The sequence below is a fragment of the Arachis hypogaea genome, chromosome 16 (assembly GCF_003086295.3).
Source record: "Arachis hypogaea cultivar Tifrunner chromosome 16, arahy.Tifrunner.gnm2.J5K5, whole genome shotgun sequence".
NCBI classification, from domain to species: Eukaryota; Viridiplantae; Streptophyta; class Magnoliopsida; order Fabales; family Fabaceae; genus Arachis; species Arachis hypogaea.
This window is the reverse complement of record NC_092051.1, coordinates 139,863,524-139,883,434: the sequence shown is the minus strand read 5'-3', so window position 1 is coordinate 139,883,434 and position 19,911 is coordinate 139,863,524. Positions and strand designations below refer to the sequence as shown.

Sequence of the window (19,911 nt, the reverse complement as noted above, 5' to 3'; positions counted from 1 at the left end):
TTACTTATGTGGAAAATAATTTTCAAAATCGTCCGTAAAAAAGCATAAAATTGTTAAGAAAAAATTGTAGCTTTTTGAAATTTTTTTCAAGAAAAAAAATTGCAAAGGTTTACTTACAAAGTTACAAATTACAATCCCAATCTATTGACAAAATTAATTAAAAAATAAAGGGCGAAGAACAAGGTGCCAAGTTGAATCATGTAACAAGAAAAAATAAAAGCATAATTGATTAAACTAATTAATTGCATCTCATACATTAAAACAAAAAGATATCATCAATAACTAAATGACATTGTTGCAATGAGATATCTATTAACAACACAATTTATCTGTAAGAGACATTCTGTAAACTTTATTTAATTTAGACAAATGAAACTTAATTTTAGGGTTCAAACTTATCAAGGAGAGATCTAAATTCATTTATCTAGCCATCTTATAGGCACATTACTATCACAAATTCATGCAATAAATCAAGTCCTTCAAGTTTAAAGATCTAAATAAACTTAATCTAACATGGAACCATTAATTAAAGAGTTATGCTACGTGTACACCAAAATTAGTCACCAAAATTAGTCACTAGTATAAAATACATGTTAGAATACAAAATACACATTGAAAATAAATTAAACCACACATATATTTATATAAAACTAGATTGATGGCTAATTTTAATAACAGATTTTGGTGTACAAATAACATTTCTCTTAATTTAAAAAATCAAATATGAATTAGGATATTTCCAAAGCTAATGTTTTTGCAACTTGGCAGCATCCAAAGCCTTGGTCATTGGAGAAAGCTAAATAATCGCATATTTGCATGTAATACAATTTCCTCCAGTGTGTTGATGGAGGGGTCATCTTTATACTCCATCAATGTAATTAAAATTATAGTAAAATAAAAATAATCTATTTCATTTAATTATCACTAAGTATGATTTTATGGAACTTTCAAGGAGAACTATAATGTAAAAAGGCTAAAAAAAAAAATTAAAAATTTATAGTAGTGATTCTGGTGGACAAGACATTATTAGGCTCAATGTCAACAACTCAGCATATCAAATATCCAAGTGTAAATGTGTGATGAAGTTTATTAAATGTCATCATACAAACTTTGTCGGAGTGTCCTTAGAATCCCAACTCATCTTATTTTGATGGTTTCTTTAAACATGTGTCACACATTGGAATAATGATTTTTTTTTATTAAATAGAAAATCATTTCAACCTAGTACTCAACAAGTGAAAAAAACCAAGTCATTAGATACTAAATTAAAAATATAAACTAAATTTCATTAAGATTAAAGTATTTAGGTGTATTGTAATTGATTTGAAAAAAAAAATCTAGAAAAAAGGTCTTTATTAATGTCTCAAGGTAAGCTAATAAAAAACAAAATTTAAATTTAATTAAAAAAACTTAGTAATTAACAATACAAGGAGATTTACAAGGCCCCTAAAAATCCACAGGAATCATTAATCAATCCTTTCTCTCCAACTATTCTACCAAAACCACAGCACCCCCTGTTTTACAAACCCCACCAATTTCTATTGGCACTTTGAATGCAAACTTACTAAACAAATAGTTTGTCTTCAATGTCGATAATACCCTCCCTTGTGGGACCATCACTTCCTCTAATTATGGACAACATTTTCTAAACCAAAAATAACCAACCAAATCTAATCACAATTTATTTTTCCAATGTGCAAGGATTCATTTACCCACAGAAATATCACTCATTACTGCACATTTCTCCTACAAATATTTATGACCTTGCTCACTCTAACACCATTTCCATCCTCAAGCAAGAGAAAAAAAAACATGCAAATGCAAATAAGTTCCTTGCGCACTCAAACTTTCTTGCATTTTTCACCCGCTCAAAAGTATGGCCGCCACATCATGCCATTGCCAAGAGCTGCCGCCATTGCGGCACCGCCTCCCTTGAAATCCCAGAAAACCCACTCCATGGCACCAGAAAAGATCGAGATTTTCAAGTCACTGGAAAACTGGGCCTCAGAATGTGTGCTACCGATGCTGAAGCCAGTAGAACAATGTTGGCAGCCACAGAATTTGGTGCCAGACTCATCGCAACCCTTTGATGAATTCACCGATGAGGTGAAGAATCTCCGGCAGCGCACTGCGGAGATTCCGGATGATTACTTTGTTGTGTTGGTGGGTGATATGATCACGGAGGAGGCTCTACCTACTTATCAGAGCATGATTAACAACCTAGATGGGGTTGGGGACGAGATCGGGTCAAGCCCAAACCCGTGGGCCGTGTGGACTCGAGCTTGGACGGCTGAAGAGAATAGACATGGGGATTTGCTCAGAACTTATTTGTATCTTTCGGGTCGGGTTGATATGTTGATGATCGAAAAAACAGTGCAATACCTCATTGGAGCTGGCATGGTATAAGTCTTCTAATTTCAATTAAATTTTATTATTATCTGATATTTGAGGTTCTGAGATGTGATATTACTATAAAATCTCAGTAACTTTCATTTAATAGTGTTTAATTTACGGTACAAAATTCATGTTAAGTTCTAATTTTAATAAGTATTATTTTCCATAAATATAAGTTGCTAATATATTTAAAATTGTGTGACTAGTTTCATTTTGAACTTTATTAATAACATAGTGCTTTTATTGTCTATTTTAGTGTATATTTTATTGAAAGATATAAAAAAAATTTAAACAAATGAAATTGTTTAAACGGATAAAAAATTAATAAATTAATGTTTTATTCAAAATTGAAGCTCTAGTATTCAATATGCATATCTTATCAATTTTTTTTAATCAACTAGAGCGTTTTTAGAATTTTAGCTCACTTTGCAAAAAAAATATATACGATTTTTACAATGGCAAAATCAAAATTACAATTTTAGTGTTGTACTTAAACACTTGTCAAGACAAATAATTGTGGAAATCATGTACGGTTAATTTTAGGAACTCTTACATCTTATAGATAAAAATTTAGTTAAATCAGTATATTTATTTTACCGTTCTAATTTAATTTTACGTGAAGTTAATTTGATTGAATCTGAATTTTCATCAAAATAATTACATGAAAAGATAAAGTCTTATGGGTTGTAATTTATTCAAAATGGATGCTAGAGGTAAGCAAAATTTATTGTAGTTCACCATTAATGTTTAAAAAATGAGTTAAATGTATATTATTAGATTATTAAACTAAAAAAATAGATTAAATATAGTTAAAATTCAATATTTTTTATTTAATTTTATCAAAAATTAAAATTATTTATTGATATTATTCAAAATTTGATTATGTTTGAATTTGACAGGATCCAGGAACCGAAAACAATCCCTATTTGGGGTTTGTGTACACCTCATTTCAAGAACGAGCCACCTTCGTGTCACATGGAAACACAGCCCGGCTAGCAAAGGAGGGTGGTGATCCTGTGCTGGCTCGCATATGTGGGACCATAGCTGCAGATGAAAAGCGCCACGAAAACGCATATCAAAAGATTGTTGAGAAGCTTCTAGAAGTGGATCCCAGTGATGCAGTTGTTGCAATAGGAGACATGATGCAGAAAAAGATCACAATGCCAGCACACTTGATGTACGATGGGAGTGACCCTAAGTTGTTCGAGCACTTCTCCGCCGTGGCGCAGCGATTGGGCGTGTACACGGCCAATGATTATGCTGATATCTTGGAGTTCCTTGTTGGACGGTGGAGATTGGAGAAGCTAGAAGGATTGACGGCTGAGGGAAAACGAGCACAAGATTATGTGTGTGGGTTATCTCAGAGGATCAGGAGGCTGCAAGAGCGCGCTGATGAGCGAGCACGCAACATGAAGAAGTCACATAGCGTGAAGTTCAGCTGGATCTTTAACAAGGAAGTGCTTTTGTGAGTTGGGAGTTTAGACATGAAAATTATGTACTAGGCTTTGCTTGCATCACAAGAAACCTTGGTTGGTAGAGAAATATGTGATATGGTGGTGTTGGTAGGTGGCACTTATGCATGCTAATAAGAATGAACATAGCTTTGTTTGCAAAATTGTTTTCAACAAAGTTATTTCTCGTAATTTACAATGTACGGACATCTACACATAACACGATTACGATATCACAAACGAATTTTAAAATTTTATAAGATACAAAAATACATATATATATATATAAAAAGTATTTTTTAATAATATTTTAATATTTATTGATATTAATACATAAATAAATTTTTTAATTTTATTTTAATTATATAAAATATTTAAATATTTTTATTTTAATAAATAATAATATATATTATTTTTAAATTTATTTTAAAATTATATATTAAGAATAAAATTAAATATGTTGATACGTGATGGTATTTAGGTGTATTTAAGTGTGTTTAAAAAATTTTTTTATTTTTTATTTAGGTGTATTTAAGTGTGTTTAAAAAATTTTTTTATTTTTTATTAATACACGGTTGAAATCAGACACACATGTTGAATGAATATTGTATTCAATATGCAAACACAATAACTCAGCTCATAATGGATAAAATTAAATGAGACTTTGGGTGTGCATTGCATTGATAGGAATTAAATTGGGAATAATAATAATAATAATAATAATAATAATAATAATAATAATAATAATAGATTTTGTTTGTAAAAATGACCAATAATTAAATTTTTGTTTATAATTTTGTAAATATCTTTAACTTTTTTCTTATTTTTTTTCATATTTCTTCTGTAACCACCGCCACCCTCTTGCACTTTGCTTGCATCTCCCTTTCTCTTCTCTCCCTCGTTTTCATTTCTCTTCTCTCCCTCGTTTTCATCTCCGTTGCTGTCACTTTCGCCGTCTATCGCTGCTCCCACACCTCCTAGATGAAATCAAAGGTTCTAAGCCACATACATGCCTTCTTCTCAGAAGAGCTATTTCCATTTACATAAACCAAGCCACAAAATCAACATCCAAATAGTTGAATAGTATCACCCCAATTGGTCTTTCTATAATCAGCGTCAATCACCCTTACACCAACGTCAATCGAATGCTTCAATGCAAGTCCCAATTGGAGAGCTATAGAGAAACAAACCCCCCCCCCCAAAATTAGCACCAAAAACAAATTTGAAACCATAATCCAAACAAAAACAAAGACGAGGACAAGTTCATTCTACCACATTAATCCTAATCTTTGGGAATTAGAACCTCTTCTTCGATGAGGATGAGTTCACTCTTTATCGCATTACTTGCTGACGTCGATCCGATGGGGTTGACGACGATGGCCACCGAAGAGAACCTCAGTCGGAGCTCTAATCGGTTCTTGCTCTGGTTGAAGCTTTGCGGCGAGACGGATGCATCTGCTCGAATACGTTGGGGATGAAGCTCCTCTGATGGTGTTTTTGGTTGTTGCGATTGTGGGATGATGAGAGATTAGGTTTTGAACGCTCGATGAGACTAGGGATTAGATTAGTTGATGTGGCCAGCGTTGGTAACTGTGGCTTCTCTTTGCTGCAAAATGTGCGGTGTATGCGACTGGGGCACAGATGCGACTCTAGAAGCGATGATGATCAGAGTAGGATGTTGCTAAGGAGAACGGCATTACACTACATGTGTTGCTCCAGGCTTTTCTTTCTCGAGCATCTCTACTGTCTTGAGAGGAAGAGGTACTTGGAGAAATCATAACCGGTGGAGAGAAGAGAAGCCCTAGAGAGAAAAATGGCATAAAAGCTTCTTTACACGGAGGAGAAAAGCGAGGTGGTGGTTATGGAAGAAAAAGAAAGAATGATAAGGAAATGAGACGAGTATTTACGGAATTATGAATAAAAATTTAATCATTGGTCATTTTTTACAAACAAAATCTATCATATATGGATATAACTTTAGTTTCAATTTTTTATGGTCAGTTTTGTCAGAGTTTGAATCTTTCATGGTTAGAAATAGTTATTTCTAATAATAATATATAAAAGTTAACTAATTTGGGTTGGTCGAATTGTCAGTTCACTTATTCACTTAAGTAAGTGACAGGAGTTCAAATTCCGTCTTGTGTATGCAGCAACTCATTGGCCAATGACTGACCGTTAAATGGAGTTCAGATTCATAACGAATTAGTCCTTATCCTGTCGAGTGGAGAAATACTGTAGACAATGCTAGTAAAACTTGAGTGTTTTTTTAATATGTAAATTTTTTTTATTTTAACTTTTGACAAATAGTTTATGTCTACTGTGATAACAAAAAAAAAGTTTTAAATAAATCTTTGACTCTCTCGTGTTATATATACGAGTCAATAAAATCTTAGAAGAAGGAAGTGCTGAAAAAGTTTATTATTTTTCATTCATTCAGGTTCTCAGATTTTTTTTTTTATTTATTGTATAACTATAACTTCTGAATAATTATACAATTCTTTGTAAATTGTAATATAAGTTTATTCTTTTATATCATACGTACACTAGGTGATCAAACACTTTAATCTGATTAGTTTTTACTTTCGATAAAATCTTAATACGAGGATCTTAGATCTTGTATTTGTATTTTATACATATTATCGTTGTAATCTGATTCATTAGTTATTAAATTTAACTTGTGCAATTTTTCAACAATTAATCAGTTTAAAATACATTATTGTATTATGTTTGGTTTATATTCGATCAAACTTTAAACTATTAAACCTCTAATTCTATCAGTTCAATTATCCATTCAGTTTTAAAAACCAAGAGGTTTTGTATCATGTGTTTCTTTTTTTATAAATTCAAATCCACAATTACTAAGCATGTGGGAACTTTGAGCAATCATGGAGTTTTGTGTATAATTAGATTATGTTTGAACCTCAAAATCAAACCAATAGGGGGATCAACAAAATACATACACATAATCTAGTGTTGTCTTGCCAACCTTAGACATTAAGGTATTTTTGCCTTTTTAGTTTTACTCTTTTTAAATTTAAATTAAATTTCTAATTCAAATTAAATAATTTTAATCTTAAAAAATATTTTAGTCTTTTAAAATTAATACCAAAAATATGTTTGACTTTTCAATTTTTTAAACCTTTTATAATAATGTTATAATTGTTTTTTTTAAATATTATAATAGTTTAATATGAGTAATATTAATCCAAAAATATAATGGGCTTTTAAAATGGCCCAAATTGAAATAATAATCTTGAACCAAACAAATTTTAAATAAAAAGAACAAAAAATAAATATAAGTGTTAACTTTTGTTAAACTCTTTAAAAATAAATATAAGTGTGAACTTGGTTTACATTAAGAGGTTATCTAGGACAAAAGCATAATATTGGGTTGAAAACCTATATGTCATATCTAAAATAAGGTCAATCGTAAAAAACGTAAATTAGTTCTGTGGCCTAATAAAAAAACGAATGGTCAATTTGAGGATTATATGGTATATAGTATAGTACCCTTCTAACAATTAAATATTTTTAAAGAATTCCAACCAATTTTTAGAAAAAAAATACTCTCTATGGCATAATAAACATTTAGTAAGTATGTCATTTTGTTTTATTAGCAAAGATAGATAGTAAAATTATAAATTATCATTACACCGGTAGCTTATATCGAAATGGCGAACGAGCTGGAACAAGTAGTGGAAGTAACGGTACATTGCCTAACAAGAGTGTACCAAGACAGAGGCCGTCGTAAGAAGAGTAATTGGATTGTTGCTCTAACCCAAAATGTGAAGCACTCACACTTTTGAAACTTGGACTCCTCAAACTACGGCCATAATTTCCATACCTTATTCCTACATTATATGGATTAGGAGGAACAGAAATAGAGAGCTTTTTATTTGCACCACCAACTCTTGGTGGTGAAGTTTCTCCTTCTTCAACTAGTGATCTTAGAAGGTGGTTGAGGTAAATTTGTTACAAAATCTTGAAATGTGACCAAATGGTTTGGGATTCAATTCTTCTATTCAATTTTATTGTGCCTTAGAGAAATGTTGTGTGAGAAAGGAAAATATTTTGTGTATTCATTCTGTCTTGTACACAGAATCGATATATATTTTTCTGTTCTTGGATGTTCACATAATATCTAATAGGCAGAGATATATTTTCGCTTCGACTATAAGAAAAAATGAGTACAAATAACATAGTATTATTATTTATTTATTTTCTTAATTTATAATTTTGTGACGTTAAGAGGAATTTGAGTTAACCCTTATACCTCAACTCACCCTGCCACTTAAAAAAAATTATATTGTATTATTTTCTTGATAGGAAAGTGAAGAACAATTGATGTTAAATGTTCTTGTATCATTCAAATTTTAATAGCTGTGTTTAGGGTGTCACAATATTAAAAAGAAAAAGATATTTTAAAAATTTTGTGAAATATGTAGTGGTCCACCTCACTTGGAATGTTGTATTGATGTTGAAAGAACTAACTACAGATCATTTGAATGCTCTTTAATGACATTCATGTCACAATAAGCATGTACTCTTTTTTTTTTCATAGTTTAGTTGTTGGATTTTAGTAAGTAAATGTGCACTACCGTTTAGTTCCTTTATTTTTTTGTTCTAACTTTAAATTAATTAGTAAGTATATAAGCATATAAGCATATTATATGCTGATTTTTCATGGTTATATGCTTATATGTATGGAGAAGTCCCTCAAGAAATATGCTCGGAGGAAAAACAAGAATGCCTCCCCGATACATGATCGTATCAATCTTCACTTTGCATGTTTATTTAGTATAGTACTGTGCAAAAAGTTAATTGTAGTCATTTTGGTTGTGTTTAGTAGGTGGTTCGTCCGGAGGCATCTCAAGATATAAATTTCGGTGTTGTTATTGGCCGGAATGATCCCAACAAGCTGGTGGTTTCATGAATTTGTTAAGCTTCTTCAACAAAATTTAGAGTAAGTTGGACATGGCTGTGGTTGTGTTTATTTTTAATCTCCATGTTTATAGGATTCATATTGGTATCCATTTATTATCAATATTAGATGAAGATGGTGGTCTTATGTTATTAATATATAGTTTTAAGATTTGTAGGCAGCTGTTGCAAGAGTATATACTTGCGTAATTTACGTAAACCAATTTTTTTTGGCCAGCATGAACCACTTTACGTTATGAATTTAAATGAACTGAATGCATAATGATTACAGATGATGTTTATTCTTTAACTTACGAGTTAGATTATTACATTTGTACTAATTCGCTTCATCCTATACTATATAGTCATTCGGTACGTAGCTTTGCGTTTTAGATAGTGACTACATGTTTTTTTATTTTTATAATACTTGGGATGTTTATTTATGTACGTATTCGGATGTTCGATTTTACTGTGAACATAGATGGTTATTCTTGGGTTCTTGGGTAACTACTTGTGTACAATGATTGCTGGTTAAGTTTTATCTGACTATCACAGTTTTTGAATGTTATTTTTCCTATTTTACACGGTCACTTGTGAAGTAGCTGGTCGTTTTACAAGGTAATGACGTTGTTAATTTTACCGCGTTACGTTGGATGTTCGTTATTGTATGATTTTGGATGTTCAGTTTCTCAGTAGGTGTGGATGGTTGTTCTTCGGGTATTTCAACGAATATATGCATCATGCATCCCAAAGGAATAGATGGATCTTATATCAACACCAGTGATAATGATGTCATAACTTAACGTATTGAAGTCAAATTTGAAATAAAAAGAGACACACCTGTGATAAGACATAACAAACCAGATGTTCGGTTCAATAGGCAATTAGATGGTTAATTTCCTAATCAAAAGGGATGCTCAGTTTGCCACAATAGTAAGTGTGTCATGACTGAACAACTTTAAACGAAAAGATTCATAGAAGTTTGTTTTAAAAATAAAAAATTTACTGGAAACAAGTCATTGAAATGTATCATAAATAAATCACGATTAATCTAAGCATAAAGTAAGCTAAGTTTCATATGGTAAATAAATTCATAGTAGTTAAACCCAAGAAAGCTACTTCTTCCTCCCTTTGATTATCCTCCCCTTTGGTAATCCTTCCGCCTGTTATATCAATGTCCTCGTGCTAAGTGCAGTGAATGGTGATCTAACTTCCTTTCTCTTGTATGCATTGTCATACTAACTAAAACAAGAGTCCGGTCAAACAGCAAATCGTGCAAAGAAGCTGCTAGTGTACTTGGATCAAAATAGCATTTACCATCTTTGAACTCGACCATCCAAATGTTTGGTAAACTAACTAACAGATTCAAGTCTTAACTTATCATGTGCTCACGAAGAAAAAACCAAAATAAAAACAAATCACAGTTAATAACTCACGGAAACAAGGTTATACTATAAGAAATTAAGACATGTTATCCAATAGGCAGAGATATATTTTTGCTTCGACTATAAGAAAAAATAAGTACGAATAACATAGTATTATTATTCATTTGTTTTCTTAATTTATAATTTTGTGATGTTAAGAGGAATTTGAGTTAACCCTTCCACCTCAACTCACCCCGCCACTTAAAAAAAATTATATTGTATTATTTTCTTGATAGGAAAATCAAGAACAATTGATGTTAAATGTTCTTGTATCATTCAAATTTTAATAGCTGTGTTTAGGGTGCCACACTATTAAAAAGAAAAATATATTTTAAAAATTTTGTGAAATATGTGGTGGTCCACCCTACTTGGGATGTTGTATTGATGTTGAAAGAACTAGCTACAGACCATTTGAATGCTCTTTAATGACATTCATGTCACAATAAGCATGTACTCTCTTTTTTTGTGTCTTACGCAAATATACAAGTACACTTTCTTAGAAAATATACAATAGTTTTCAGATATACTAAGATTAATTGCTAAACAGCAATAGAAAATAAAGAACAAAATGCAATGCCTGCATAAAACTAATAACTCGTTAACCAGATAGGTACTTCTTGATGGAAAATGACCATCCAAAAACCTGCTGAAGTAACCATCCATACAGAGTCAACTAAATATCAACAACGGTCGACACAGCGCGGGAAAGTAAAAATCGCATATTTGAACCAAGATTTTGTAATTTTTCCCGCGAAAAAATACATCGAAAGCAACCATCCGCAGCACAATGGTAATCAATAAGTTTAGACACAATAATCATGCAGCAAAGTGAGGTTTTCACTTTCAGAAATTCAACAACTCATCAATATACACAGTATTCAGCATGAGGAGCAACAGAAGTATGAATCATCATAAAAAGACATGAAGCCACTAACCGCTAATCGTTGATGATGATGGGTTTCAACCATGCAATGGTGATGCAGGAGGAGGTCCAAGGTCTCCGGCTAACGCAGAACGGCGAGGGCAAATGACGGTCGGGGTGCAGGGCGCGTAGACTGAGATTAGGGCTCTGGATTGCGCGGAGACGTAGCGCCAGCGAATTCAGCCGCGAATGATAGGACAAGTTGCAAATGCTAGGATGGCAGTGCGCGGCGGAAAGTCGGTGTCCTGCGACACGTCGGAGGGGAACGCTTCGCCGTCACAGGTCCAGGAATTGCTGCCAGCAACGGAGGGCGTGTGCGAGTGAGGTTGGCTCCAGAGCTCGTCTGCGGCAGTGACGTAGGTCGACGGTCATGCGGCAGCTGCTTGGGAGGGGATGTTCAGCTTTAACAATGGGGGGTTTTAGGAGAACCGTAGCCTATCTTTCTGAATACAACAATTGGGGGAATTTTGAAAAAAAATTGTTAAAAAAAACTGAACAGCGATTTAGTTTAATTAGGGTAAAAGGGTGTTAATAATTGAGTTAATAGTCAATTTCGTCTCCGAAAGTGTCCTCGATCTCCATTTTCATCCCCGAAAGTCAAAATTAATCAAAAATGTTCTCGAAAGATACTTGTGTTGATCACGTTCGTCCTTCCATCTTCTCAGTTGATGAGATGGCAAACAGCTGCTTACGTGGCCCGTTAACTGCCAAGTTGGCCAACGCCAGGCTGTAGCATGTTGTTGCTGACAAGATAAGTTTTGTTTAAGACATCAAATTAGTCCTTCAAGTTTATAAACCCTAATCCCAATTCGAACGATAAATACATCGAGGTGATCACTTTCGGGGGCAGTAGAGGTAAGTAGGAGGTGTAATCCCTGGCTGTCTGCGTGGATGGAGAGAGGAGATGGTGGTTGTGGTGGCGGTTTGTCACATGCATCGTACGACAGTCATGGATCCAGTGTTTCGATGCGAAGGAGGAGGGTGAATGCTCATGATGGATCATGTTTCTGTGGGCTGAAGACTGTGATTAAGAAATCTGGGACAGCGGAGAATCCGAATAGATTGTTCCATGCATGTCCAAGGTACCGGGTGAGTGATGGTAAAGGAAGTTAAAGCTTTTTCATGTTGTTATATGCTGTTGGATGTTCTCTGATTTTTTTGTTTACTCCCATCTGAAATTGCAGAAGGGCAGTCACTGCAATTATTTTAAGTGGGTTGATGATGATGAATTTGAAGTAGTGGGTGTGTGTGGTACAAAGAAAGATGCAGGAGCTGATATGGAGGTTGAAGGTGAGTATGATGAATGGAGGGTGAAGGTAGCGTGGAAGTTGGGCACTTTGGAAGCTGAAGTTAGAGCTTTGAAACTGCTAATGATTTTGCTGTTTGTAGTAGTTGTGATACTTTGTTGTTTCTTATGTACTTCTAAATGAAACCAGTTATCCTCTATGAACATGTAATGATGTATTGAAGTTGTTGATTTGAATGGGAGTAGTTATTTGAAGTTGGAAGCAATTCCCTGTCAAATGTGGATAATTTTATAAAATTTGGCAATTAATTCTGTGTTTGCATGAATTATGTTGAGGCATAAACAAAATGAAGATAGTAAGTAATCTTAATAGTAACTTGTCATTGACGGCTAATTATCACATTGTCTTAATAGAGAAATAGCAGAACAAAGTCATAAGGTTCTTAACTGACAAATACATTGTCCATAGACTAAATTACCACACACAAAGCAACAAACAGAATGTTGTGTCATACACAAAATGAGTAAACAACTACACATTCCTAACAAATCAAACTTTGTCATCAGTCTTCCTTGGAGCCTTGAAGCATGGAGTAGGCACAAAGGTCATGAATTTTTCCAACCAATTAGTAGTTCCAGAACTTGTCCCCTTAACGGTCTCAGCAGAAATAGCCATAGATCCAGTTGCAATATGCGTAGGGGAGGACGTTAACCTTGCTTTTCTTTTGATCACTTGCAACTTAGGTGGCCTACCTATCAATTTATCCTGTATGATCCAGTACCAAATGAGTTTGTTACATGATTAGGCTACATTCAAATTTTTTTAGGAGTTAGGAGTGATGATACTACCTGTAGGGGCTCTTGGGTTGGTGGGATGCATTCCGAGTCACTGCTGTCACTCTCTGAGTCAGCCTGAGTGGGTGATGGAAGTGAAGGCATAGGTGCCTCAGCTTTTGTACCAATATCAGTATCAGTAGGGGCAGCATTTACTTCGGGTTCAACACCTTCTGTAGCAGGGGTAACAACTGCCAATTGTAGCTGCATCTGCTTGGCATGTTCCTCAGCATCCACAGCCTTTTTCTTTGCGCACCCTCTTTTGTTGTGTCCAACCTCACCATAGTACATGCACCGGATTGGGTTGTATTTTCTTTTCATTTTTGTCTTTGACCCACTCGGTTGTTCTTCTTTGTCCCTTCTTCGCTTCTTTTTTGGCCTCCCAGGTTTAGGCTTCACTGGGGGTGGGACTGGTGCTGGATGTGGCATTTTTTTCCATAGATCCTGCCCCTTAACCGGATTGACATTATAACAGTAAGTACGCTTATAAGCTTCCATCTTTAACCACTCATGGCAATATTCTTCAGGTCTCTTGTCATTCTTATCTTGTATGGCCGATATTGCATGCATACACGACATTCCTTTCAAGCCAAACAAATTGATATAGTAAACATACTATCATGAATGAAGACATTGTTAATTAAGTAAGAGAAGAAAGTTGTTATCTGTAAGTTGTCAAAACCTGCAGGTGCATGTGTGCTTGCCCAGGTCAACCACCATATTGGTCGGCCAGCCATGCACTTCGTACAACTCCTCTTTTTCATCACCAGACCACTGAGGAGCCCAATGGCGGGACAGCACTGTCATAGCTTCCAACCTACTTTGCTGAACAGGAGGGAGAATTCCTTGGTAGTTCTGTAACTTCTTTCTGTTATCAACCATACTCTTCATGATGATTCTCCTAACTTCCTCAGCTAGGTTCAAGATAGGCTTACTCCTTTCGTGTTTAATCTTTGCATTGAATGACTCATAGGCATTGTTGCATATGTTATCCACTTTCGGAACCTCACTGAAATGCGCCTTCGTCCATGCCTCTTTTGGCCATTTATCAAGATACTGCCAAGCTTTCTCGTTGATCAACTTAACTCTCCTCATGTTTCTATCAAATTCAGCTGTTGTCCTTGACCTTGCACATTCCCACACAAGGTCTTTTAACTCACAACTACCCCACTGTTTCGAGAAATTACGCCACAAATGCCACACGCAGAAGCGGTGGTGAACTCTTGGAAAAACTTCCTGAACAGCAGGGATTAAACCCTGCACCAAAAGACCAAACACGAAAAGATATTAAATCATTTCAGTGCTCAACATAGAAATCATTAAATCAAACTAGTCCTTCAAAGAATATTTAGTAAATCAAATTAGTCCTTACAGAATTCATTACCTTCTGCATATCTGAGATGAAGCACCATTTGTGCTCTCTCTAGTCACCTAGATCACTGTGAAGCAGTTCAAGAAACCATTGCCAATTATCCTTGTTTTTCACACTGACAATTGCATAGGCAATCACAAAGATGTGATTGTTAGCATCTTGTCCGCAAGCAGTAAGAATTTGTCCTCCGTGTAGTGTCTTCAGAAACGCTCCATCTAGTCCAATTAGAGGTCTACAACCCGCCTTAAACCCTCGCTTGCAAGCATCAAGACACACATAGAACCGATCAAATAGTGGAGGACTCTCAGGCACAGGGATCACACCAACTTGCACTCTGGATCCTGGATTGCTAGTAAGTAACTCGTTTGCATAATCCCACACCAAACCATACTGGGATATCTCATCACCCTCTACAATTTTTCTAGCAGCTTTTAGTGCCCTGGTGATGCATGTGCTATTGAGGTACACATTACACTTTCGGACAAACCAATCATACACCTCTCGATGCTTCATAGTTGGGTGCTTTCTAAGCTTGGGTACTAGCTTGCTAAGTGTCCAGGTTTGGGTTGCAGCCCTGTTTTTCTCTTTCTAGGGCATGTGTGATTATCAACTAGTGTTTTAATTTGCCAAGACAAGTCTTTACTGTTACAAGCACAATAAACCACCCATGGACAATCGTCTAACTTACAAACAGCTCTAACCCTAACTCTATCATTCTTGGTAAATAATATATTTCTGCCCCACTGGATAGTATAATCCCTAGTGGCTTGTATAAATTCAGCTTTTGATTTGAATGTCATACTAACCTCAAACTTCAGGTTTCCAAATTTGGTCTTTTCATTATATTGGGGATAAACAGTAGGTGTCTCCTCATCAGAGTCTAACTCCTTGCCAGAATCCTCTGAATGCCATGAGTCAGGATCTGAGAAACTTCCAAGATCATCATCATCTTCGTCTGCATCTACCAAATCATAACATGGAAGACATTAAAATTTGGCCAAATGAAATATTAAAACAGTAGCAATCCAGATTCAGAGCTTTCTTCATCTTCGAAACCCTCATAACTTGAGTCATCAGTGTCAATTTCTTTATCCGCAAGTCTAGACTTAGGAGGCCTATGCTTCTCCTTCGCTTCAGCTTTCTTTTGCTTTCTTTGTGAACATTTTCCACTGTCACTATCACTGTCACAGCTGTATAAATTGTCTCCTAGAACTTTTGGAGGCTTGTACAACTCATCTTCAGTACTCTCATACGAGTCATGAGAGTCAGAATCTTCATCCTGGATGGGACCTTCTCTTACAGTTCTTCCGAATCTTGTTACTCTGCATGCACTGGTATTTCCTTTCTTGTTATTACTTTCTGGGTTCTTGGCTGGTTGAGAGGATGTTTTGGAATGATGTGGGGCTGTCTTCCCCTGATTGTTGGTTTTGGTTTGTTGAGGGTGGAGTTTTGTTGACTGCAAGGGAGTCTTTATGGGCTGAGAGGTGGTCTTTGAGGCCTGATGTGTTGGTTTGGTGGGCTGAGAATAAGGCTTATTGGGCTTACTGGGCTGTGAGGCTGGCTTCGTGGGCTGGAATTAGGCTTACTAGGCTGAGCTTTGGGCTTACTGGGCTGTGAGGTTGCCTTAGTGGGCTCAGAGGTTGGTTTTTTGGGCTGAGGGCGCTTCACTGTGGGAGTCTTCACAGGTTGGGAGTGGTGCATGTTGGCCTGGGAACTGAACTTCTTCTTCTTACTACTTCCTGCTTCCAGAAGAGCTACACCTTCTCCTATGTTGTCCACTACACAGGGCTGTGAGATGCAATCCTCAAAGTATAGGTTGATCAAATGTTGGTTCCTCTTACAAAATCCTTGCACATTGCAATCAAGTCAGCATCTGTCACCAACTTCTTCAACCCAGATGCAATCGGAACTCCAGGAACTTTCCACCAACAATTGCCAGCCTCAATGTATCCCAGCTCCTTATAGTAACCCCTTACAAAAAACACATCAAGTATGTCTCCTTCAACACCCATCAATACCTCTGTATTATCAGGTTCATAAACCATGTCTCCATCCTCACCCGTCCTAAACAACCCACCATGGTGAAAAACAAACGTCATGGGAGGACCCTCCATCTACAATGACAAACACGAAAACATCATAAACAAACATGACCAGCAACAACTACTCTGTATCAATCACCACCTAGTACACCCAGTTGGTACCAATCAACCTTTAACCCGAAAAAAAACATGCAACAGAATCATCACTAAATTCAAACATCACTGACTACTATCACGTAGCCATACAAAGTAACACAATCTCATACACGAAAATACTAAAACAACACTAATACACCCTTCGTCACCCCAAACCCTAAATCAGACGAACATTAACACCACCACAGTAACAATACACCACATCATAGAATAAGTCAGAAATCATATTATGAGTTCAATCCTTACCTCTCAACGTCTCAATGCCTTCTTTTACTAGCAATGCTGCTCCAGTATAACATCAACTCTGCATTCAACGGCCAAAGCCTTTTCACTGTAATCGTCTAGCAGCACTAACGATCCTTGTCGGGGTGGTGCAGAGCTTCAGTCAAACGATTAGGGCATACCTTGTGGGAGACGACACGTTTTGGAGCGAAAGACAGAGCGATGGTTGATATGAGACAGGGGTAAGGCATCGCAACGTTTGAATACCTCTTCAGAAGACAAAATGGCGACGTTTCAACGCTACTGGCTCACTCAACTAAAACGATGTCGTCCTGCTTCACTGTCACCTTGGCAGTTAAGGGCCACGTAAGCGGCCGTTTGCCATCTCATCAACCGAGAAGACGGAAGGATGAACGTGATCAACACATGTATCTTTCGAGGACGTTTTTGATTAATTTTGACTTTCGGAGACGAAAATGGAGATCGAAGACACTTTCGAGGACGAAATTGACTATTAACTCGTTAATAATTACTTTTAATTCATATTAGGCTTTAAAAATAGCTCATTATAGTTATTGTATAGGAAGACTTTCACATATGCCAAGCAACTTTACTGTCACATTGCTATGCCATGTACGGCTAAGTAGCAAGTTTATAATTTGTCTTATAGTAAGCATGAGAATTACAAAAGAACCCTTGAACCGGTGGATGAAAAGACGAAAATACTCAGAAATAGTAGCCGCTTGGATAGATAGCTAAGGTGGGGAGGATCGAAGCTACTGGACTGCGCCTTCATAGAGCCAGGGTGCAGTAAATGACAAAAAGTTAAAATTTTGGTACTACTTATAATTAATATTAAATCTACAATATTTTTAGTTTTAATTTTTTTATTATAATGAACTTATTCTAAGAGCACTTTATATTCGTATAATAATAAAAATATTAAATTTTTTTATGTATTTAACACATTAAAAATATAAAATAAATTATATTTTCGATAACTTTTAATGAAATATATTTTTTTGTCCAATTTTAATTAAAATATTATTTGCATACATAAAACAAAGAAGAGTACTTAATCTTATTTTAAAAATTGACAAAAATAAAATAATATATTTTAGAGTAAAGTATTGTTTTTGTTTCCAACGTTTAGGGTAAGTCCTAAAGTTGTTTGCAATCGTCGTATTTAAGTTCCTAACGTTTCAAAATTGTCTCAATATTATTCTGCCGTTACAGATCCATTAACAGAATTGACGGCGGGACAAATTGAGACGATTTTGAAACGTTAGATACTTAAATAGAACGAAAATGTTGGGAACAAAAACGATAGATAGAAATAAATTTTAATTTTATTTTTTAATAATTTTAATTTTTTACTGTATATAATATTTAATTATTTTTAATCACATCTAAGTAAATTACACTTAATCACACTACTTTCATTTCAAATAAATTTTTTTATATTTTTATATTAACTTATAACTTTAAATGTAAAATTAAAAAAAATAAATTTATTTAGAATGAAAATAATATGATTAAGTGTAATTTACTTAGATGTGATTAAAAAATAATTGAATACTATTCTACTAATGTTTCAAAATCGTCTCAATTTTGTCCCGCCGTCAATTCTGTTAACGGATCCCTAACAGCAGAATAATATTGAGTCAATTTTAAAACGTTAGGGACTTAAATAGGACACGATTGAAACGTTAGGAACAACTTTAGAATTTACCCCAAACATTGAGAAAAAAATCGATACTTTACCTTATATTTTATATAATAATTATTCAATCACTCATTAAAAAATTAGTATAATCGATAAAATTACAATATACATTTGTACTAAAACTGTTTAATAAATTAAAAAAATTTAGAAGCAAATAATTAATAATTTAACACACATATGTAATTAAAAGTTTTTTTTTGAAGGGAGACCATGGTCTACGCTAGGCTCCTTGGTTCCGCCATTGGTGTTCGATGAAGAGAGAGATCGAATAAGAAGAATTTGGATTCTCAAAAATAAAGTGAAATCTTTTATTATTGGATGTTTTTCCTTTTATGTTTTTTCTTGGTCCCACCTATGAAATAAATGGTGATAGATCATATTTTATTCTCTAAAGTAAAATTCAAAATTTAGAAGATCCAAATCCGAATAAGAGAGGTTGATTTGTATTCGATCTTTATATGTATATAAAAATATTAAAAAAATACATAATAGCTCATGTAAATGTATAAATAACATTTTTGAATTAAGAATATATAAAAATCTGTATGTTCATCATCAGATGGAGAACTGTTCCGGGGCTTACCTAGAACTGGATGGTGGTTGGGTTTGTTTGTAAGGCTCAAGCGCTAAAGAATGGTGGCCTCCGACTTGTTTTACGTTTGGGAGCCTCCGTCCGAGTTATGTATGTGAAAGAATGGGGTAGTACCTGCAAAGATACTTTGATGCCTAAGTTAGCAAGGGGGTAAACATGTTTTTAGAGTATTGGAACTTAGAGATACCTAAAGGGTGTCAGTGTATTTATAGGTGATGTGCCAATAACCACCGTTGAAGTGGATCCACTATTAGTGGATAACCGTCCATTTTATCTAGGGGTTGTTGAGGTCTCCCTTCTAGAAGTGGGGGAGAGATTTACAGAGGCAGTTACTCACTTAGATAAGTATGAACTGCCTGCTTCAGTTTGTTCCGACCTCTTAGAAGAGGTCGGATAAGTGGATAAGTGGATAAGGCCACTCTTCTTGATTGGCGCTTTTAACTTTATTGGGTCTGACTTATGTTTTGGGTTAGGGTATGAATAAAAACTATTCTAATATTGTTTCTTATCAAATTATAAACTTCTACAAATTCAAATAAATTGAATTTTACAATAATATTATGCAATTAACATCACATTTATTTCGACTTGAATACTCACTTATGAGCAA

At 34.8% G+C, this 19,911-nt stretch overlaps 1 protein-coding gene across 1 annotated transcript; it reads left to right on the top strand.

Annotated features, from left to right (window-relative positions):
- The first annotated feature begins 1,682 nt into the window (after window positions 1-1,682).
- On the top strand, window positions 1,683-4,009 carry LOC112755322 (stearoyl-[acyl-carrier-protein] 9-desaturase 6, chloroplastic). The gene is made up of 2 exons (XM_025803327.3): window positions 1,683-2,400; window positions 3,294-4,009. Exons 1-2 carry the CDS (start codon window positions 1,693-1,695, stop codon window positions 3,861-3,863), a joined length of 1,278 nt encoding a protein of 425 aa, XP_025659112.3. The 5' UTR covers window positions 1,683-1,692; the 3' UTR covers window positions 3,864-4,009.
- Window positions 4,010-19,911: the final 15,902 nt, after the last annotated feature.

Bases quoted from the DNA above. Each gene is read 5' to 3' on its own strand.
- LOC112755322 (XM_025803327.3), top strand. From the start codon at position 1,693: ATGTGCAAGGATTCATTTACCCACAGAAATATCACTCATTACTGCACA. The intron at 2,401-3,293 runs GTATAAGTCTTC...TGAATTTGACAG, and splicing joins ACCTCATTGGAGCTGGCATG to GATCCAGGAACCGAAAACAA.